This window comes from Triticum aestivum, chromosome 3D, assembly GCF_018294505.1.
Source record: "Triticum aestivum cultivar Chinese Spring chromosome 3D, IWGSC CS RefSeq v2.1, whole genome shotgun sequence".
Taxonomy (NCBI): Eukaryota; Viridiplantae; Streptophyta; class Magnoliopsida; order Poales; family Poaceae; genus Triticum; species Triticum aestivum.
The window spans coordinates 168,135,884-168,142,058 of record NC_057802.1 but is presented as its reverse complement, the minus strand read 5'-3'; the positions used below and the strand labels follow the sequence as shown (position 1 = coordinate 168,142,058).

The following is a 6,175-nucleotide window of genomic DNA, read 5'->3' as shown; positions in this document are numbered from 1 at the left end:
TTACCAGCATGCTTGGAATCACCATGGCTAGAGGCGTCACAACCGCAGGCCGGCCTGACATGAGGAGCAGGAGCTAAGATGTAGCCAAGAACAACTCGCCGATGGATCAATGTATATGATATGATGATGTATCATTGTTCGATCGGCAAGTCATCCTTGGCTGCACCATAGTCCCCGAGCCTGATGTTAGGCGACGGCCAAGCGAATCCGGTCGACAAATCGATCGTCCCGTGGCCATGACTTGTGCATACATGCCATGCAGGAGGAAGAGAAAGAAGGGGAGGAAGAAGCTGAGGAAGGGGAGAAGGCCCCCGGACTGAGACTGAGATGCAGGAGGCTTAGATTGATGGGGCTTCTATATATAGATGGACGCTGCATGGTCGGTGACAAAGTTAAACAGGCTGCGAAGAAATGAATAAGTTGGCTAGCTGCGATGTATAATGGACGTATTGAATGCAGTATCATCTGAAGATTTTGAGGAGGACGGGTCCTGGAAGGATCGGTCTTGGCGATGGATGGATGGACGCAGCACCAGCACATGCGGCAGGTATGGCCAACGGAGCCAATAAGGTCGATGGCGATGGGTGCAGCCCATGCACTACTGTCGTGTGCCTACGTGCACATGCAGTATAAATGCGTAACCGTATACCGCATGGACGTATGGTACATGTACGATTCTGTGTTGTACGGAATACATTGTGAACTTGTATATACAATTTTGAATTGCTAATGTGCTTTAACAAATCCTGTCGGCCGTTCAGTCTTTCGAAGGTGCTCATAGGGTACGGTGTTCATAGGGATAAGCGTATGCGCATGTATATAAGCGCATGTGTCGTACTGATGTTCAACAAATCCTGCCGGCCGTGGCCTAGAAAGCCTGACGCCCAGACTTATTATTTTTCTGGGGCATCGATCAGAGCTAGTATGTACTAGCCAGCTAGATTCCTCGTCCTCTCATCGATCGACCTGACAGGTTGATTAGGTGGTTCCTGGTTAATTAGGAAAATCTGTCTAAAACCGCGAACGCGCGCGCGAAACATGCGTCCGTGGGTGTGAGCCTGTGAGGTGACTGACTGAAATGAATCAATCATGCACCCAAACTCACGATGATTCTGGCCGGCCGCCGGACGGTAAGTACGTACGGCGCTGCGGCACTGTCTGATTTATATTGCTATATTCTGCAGTGTGCAGTGTATCTCCGGATCTCCCTGTCTCCCTCCCTTTAACTAAGTAGTGTGCACTGTCAAAGCGTCTAGCTAGAGGAGGTATCAGAAACGAAGAGGAGGCAACTGAATGTGCTTGACAAATGTTTAGCGCTTACGTGTAAGCTGTTCTGGTTCTCCATGTATGTAGAATGACTTTTACGGGAGGAAGTAGCGAAAACAAGAAAATCCTGCAATATATCCCCCTCTGGCCGTGGTTTCTTCCAGTGGTATTGGTTGCAAGAGTTGAACCCGTGACGTAGGTGAGGCGGGCGGGACACGACCAGCACGAGATAAGGGCACGCACAACAAAGATCATGTGCCGGATCGCCTACAATTCCTTCAGGATGTTTACGCTAGGTTCAGACGGCACTGTTTGATGAATCACGGGCTAACAGCTCCGCTTCGCTAAGCAAAACCGATGGCAAAATCAGGCGCCAGAGCGACGAGAGGCCGTGAGGATCCATGCGGGGATCGTTGATAGGTCGGCCCAAAGGCCCAACCCCATGGCAACACCTGGCATTTTTGTGAAATGCCAAATACTAGCTGCTGTGTACCGTTTCTCAAACAAAAAAATGCTGGTGTACCGGGTGATTAACGCTGGCGGCCCTTTTGCAGCACAGACTAGCGAAGAGTTCCCCTCCAGAAAAAAAAAATGGAGATCGATGCTGCACATATGCTGAATCTGCTGAACATGTCACGAAATTTGCCTCCACAGCTTTCATTCACCACGACTAACTTTCAAGATTGTATTGTGGCCGCAGAGATCAACTACCTGCAACACCAAGGCCAACAAACGCAGGACTACCGATCGAGGAACAAGCAATAACTGTCTGGACACATACAAGAGGAGAAGCAACTGCTGATCGTTCAGGGAAAATTAGCATCTCTTCTCCAAGGTAGGGTGACTCATGGCACTGCTGCCTGCCACTTGTTGTTACTACTCTTCAATCCTAACTCTCTTCTTCTTCTTGGATTTCTCGACGGGCGTCTGCAGCATCTCAGAGGTTGTGTTGCTTCCTGCGCCACGAGCCTGGGATCCTTCCGAGGACTTGGCGGCCACGTTTGAGTGGCGCCCCAAGCTGCTTTCGTCCCTTCTCTTCTGCTTGTGTTTGGGCATCGGCTCCGCGCTCTGTTGACCCTGGGACAATGCCGATCCTTGGCTGCTACGGTTCTCTTGACCCAGGGACAATGCTGATCCTTGGCTGCTACGGTTCTTCGAGAAGCCACTGAACCGAGACATAGTCTTCCGAGAAGAACCTGGAAAATCATATGCACTCATCAGTGACACTCAACTGTTCCTGTAAGGTAAAAGGACATGCTAACATACTGGTAGGCAGCATTGCATCAGAGATGAAAAATATTGCCCTGACAGCATTCTAGTACAGGTGAACATCACATCTTGCATATAACAGCAACGCTAACAGTCAGTGCATTTTATGAGGCCACTTTTGTAGTGATGTTCTGCATATGCAACTCCGGATTGGTTAAACAGAAGTAAATTAAACTTGCGTTCATGCGTAAACCCTCCTTCACTACTTCATTCAGCAAATTTTGGTAAATCTAGCTAGATCTCTGCCTAGCTTGTCTAAGGTATTGGCAGCTGAAAAAATGACATTACTGAAGAAAAACCATATTAAAAAAATAAATACCTGCAGATCTCCTACTGCCAGGTGTAAGACTCCCAAAACTTGGTTTCTCTTTCTCCAATTCTTCAGGTTCAGGGTAACGAACCAAGCAAACTCTGCGTGAAATCTTCCCCACTGGATTTATTCATTTATATGTTAGTGAAAAGGCCAATTTACATGCACAGAGCACATGACATAAATAAAGATAAAATAGACTGCTTGGGCTCATAACAAATTGGAAAGAACACAACCACTGAGAACTGATATATTACTTTTAGTTTCTGTTAAAACAGTGTGAAATACACATAACATAATTGGTTTTCTTTCCCACGTTATTTGCATGTTTGTGTGAAAATATATACAGCATACAACTACTGCAGGTTACACACATCAACACTTAAATGGAGAATATATTTCTAGACTCATGTTACTTATTACATAGTTGAAGGCTACCTATTAGACCAACTTGTTTTCATAATACAATTATGTGTCATTCAAATAGCAATGGTTCTCCTGAAGCTCACAAGATTGGAAGCTTTATTTCTAGAAGATACTTTTCTTTTATCAGCTAACACACAGATGATCCAACTCCTTGTATGCCAGTTAAACTCTAAGATTTACTTTCACGGCATACCCCTCTTACAGTGCTGACATTGGTTTCCTTCATTGCTTCAACACAGATCAATAAGCATGCACTGTAACTCATAATAGTTAGATATCTGGAGGTAAACTTTCAGTAATGAAGTGTCATATACAGTTTCTTCTTTTATATGTTATGTTACTCCCATTGAAGACTAAGATGCAAGTTTTCTGAAATCAAACATAGTGCTACAAAATATGGTTGACCAGTATCCAGTGAATCGAAGTTTGGCAAACAAGCAAAACATTAATAGGTGTCTACATAATGCAAACTAAATTAAGGTTTACCAACCCATCGACTGTATCATCAATATGACTTCGAAATACTAAACCAAGACAGTAAAATGCTTCAGCAAATTTCACATTACTTCAATAATTAAAAAATAATAGCAGAAGCATGCATAATACCGAACAATTAAAGTACTAAGTTGAGATTTCAAGTACCAGCTTTCATTTCAGATCCTGATGGAATGAAGACAGTAGCATCTGGCTGTTGAGCAGCAAAGCTAACGAGTTCATATGATTTCCCTGCCAAATAACGTACATGAGATAAACCTGAAAGTTTGCGGAAAAGTATTCATAGCAATTTTGATAAATAATGGTATTTTCAGTCAATGAGAATGGAGAAAGGACTAGACAAGTCATCTAGTACTACAACATATTACAGATGTATTGCATGTCAATCAACAACTAGCTTATACTCCCTCCGTTCCTAAATGTAAGTCTTTTTCGAGATTCCACTACAAACTACATACGGATGTCTATACATATTTTAGAGTGTAGATTCACTTATTTTGCTCCGTATGTAGTTCATAGTGGAATCACTAAAAAGACTTATATTTAAGAACGGAGGAAGTACGTAGTTAAGGAGGAGGATGTAACTGGCCATTACATGAAAAAGTTTACAAGGAAATTTCACTTGAAATACCAAACTTCTGGAGTCAGAATATCCACAAAGAATAACATCTTTTTTTAGACTGAAGTATAACATCTTGTTAATTTCTGTTTCAAGGGGTCAATAGGAACTAATAGTTTGTTTTGCACAGATAAACAAGCTTTCAAAAAATTTGAATAAGAGTTAGTACAGACTGAACTAATAACTCAAGCCAATACTTGGTGGCATGCATAACAATAGTGACCATCAAAGAACAAGCATTGTCTGAATCTTATTTACACCTACCAAAATGAAAGACAAGTTTCACCATGGACAAGCAAGTGGTTTCATTTATATGATTAACACCACTGTCCAGATAAAATAGACCCGCTGAACACTCAAGAGTGACAGTATTTACAAAAACCAAACTCCGTTGTTGTCTGAATGCTGGGAAGCTTTAAGATCACTGAAACATGTAGTTACTCAACTGAAAATAATTTCGAAATAATACATTGTGTTTATTTACCCGAAGAACTCTCCAAATTTCCCAAGTTTCCATCGTCATGATGCTTATTAAGAGAAACTTCTTGACCATTAAAATCAGAAGCATTTACCTGTGTAATAATACAGAAAAATGTTACCCTGGAGCCCAAATGCAGCATACTAGTAACATGCCATAGGGGTGGAAAAAGAAACTTCCGAGTTACATGGTTTAGAGGCCACTGTATTAGCCAAAATTCTGTGGAGCCAGATGCTGGTATTTCAAGCTTGCCCTGCTCTCCACTCTCCTGAAACGCCGGTCCAGGCTCATAGCTACAAGGTTGCAGCAAGGTTTCAGATGCAGAAGAACATACTCCGTTCCTAAATATAAGTCTTTTTAGAGATTCCAATAAGGGACTACATACGGAGCAAAATGAGCGAATCTACACTCTAAAATATGTCTATACACATCCGTATGTAGTTCATAGTGGAATCTCTAAAAAGACTTATATTTAGGAACAGAGGGAGTACAATTGAATTGAGAATATAACAAGCACAACAAGTGAGGCCAAGCCGATACTAGACTGATTCACAGTTATGAACGTATTTATCAAGGATGTCTGACTTATGAATAAATTCTATGGTTCACGTCCGGCAACTGGCGTGTAGAAAACAGGAACACGGGACGGTGCCGCCCAGCGTCCTCAGGAGCGTGACCTCGGAAATTAGACCACGCGAGCTCGGCTAGCAGCCTCCGCCCCGGTACCCCACCCGCCGAGAGACAAAGAAAAAACAAATCCCGCCACCCTTTAGGCCTTGTTCGGTTAGGCAGGGAATGGAGAGGTTTGAAAGGGATTCAATCCCTTGCAAGTCAAAATTCCCCTAAAACCTAACCGATCCCCTTCAATCCCTGTGGTGAGGGGATTAAACATGGCCTTAGGGGAGAAGCCCTCCGCCACCGCGCACGGAGCCTAGGGCAGAGGCGGAGAGAGGGGGTGCACCGGCGCTAGGGTTTGGAGCCCCCGGATCACTCAAAGGAGTGACGGAAGCGGGGTTGGTTATTTGTTTCTCAGGCTCTGAAACTGAAAACTTGACAAGACCAGGGACTAGCAACTAATCAAGCGAAGGGGAGAAGTGGTCATACCGGACTGCGCCTTTCACCATCTCTACTGCCGGAGAAAGGAGCTCCGGCGAAAGGGGGAGGAGCTGGCGGCGGCGACGTGGGCGAGAACGTGTAGGGCGGAGGGGAACGAGGGATTGGGGGAGAACTCCTCGTCAGCGCTTACGCTCGCGCCCACGCTTCTTGGGCCGGCCCTTAGGCCTGTCCTTTTTTCTGGTGTTGACGCTCGTCA

General features: G+C 44.3%; 1 protein-coding gene across 1 annotated transcript; it reads right to left on the bottom strand.

Moving 5' to 3' along the window:
* Positions 1 to 1,897: 1,897 nt before the first annotated feature.
* Positions 1,898 to 6,175, bottom strand: LOC123078072 (mediator-associated protein 2). The gene is made up of 6 exons (XM_044500461.1): positions 5,968 to 6,175; positions 5,051 to 5,156; positions 4,870 to 4,957; positions 3,914 to 3,997; positions 2,855 to 2,965; positions 1,898 to 2,462 (listed from the first exon to the last, which is right to left on the bottom strand). Exons 1-6 carry the CDS (start codon positions 5,985 to 5,987, stop codon positions 2,143 to 2,145), a joined length of 729 nt encoding a protein of 242 aa, XP_044356396.1. The 5' UTR covers positions 5,988 to 6,175; the 3' UTR covers positions 1,898 to 2,142.

Excerpts from the sequence above, each read along its gene's own strand:
- LOC123078072 (XM_044500461.1), bottom strand. The coding sequence starts at position 5,987 with ATGGTGAAAGGCGCAGTCCG. Across the intron at positions 3,998-4,869 it reads AAATTTGGAGAGTTCTTCGG|GGAAATCATATGAACTCGTT; the intron begins GTAAATAAACAC and ends GTTATTTGGCAG. Across the intron at positions 2,463-2,854 it reads TGGCAGTAGGAGATCTGCAG|GTTCTTCTCGGAAGACTATG; the intron begins GTATTTATTTTT and ends ATGATTTTCCAG.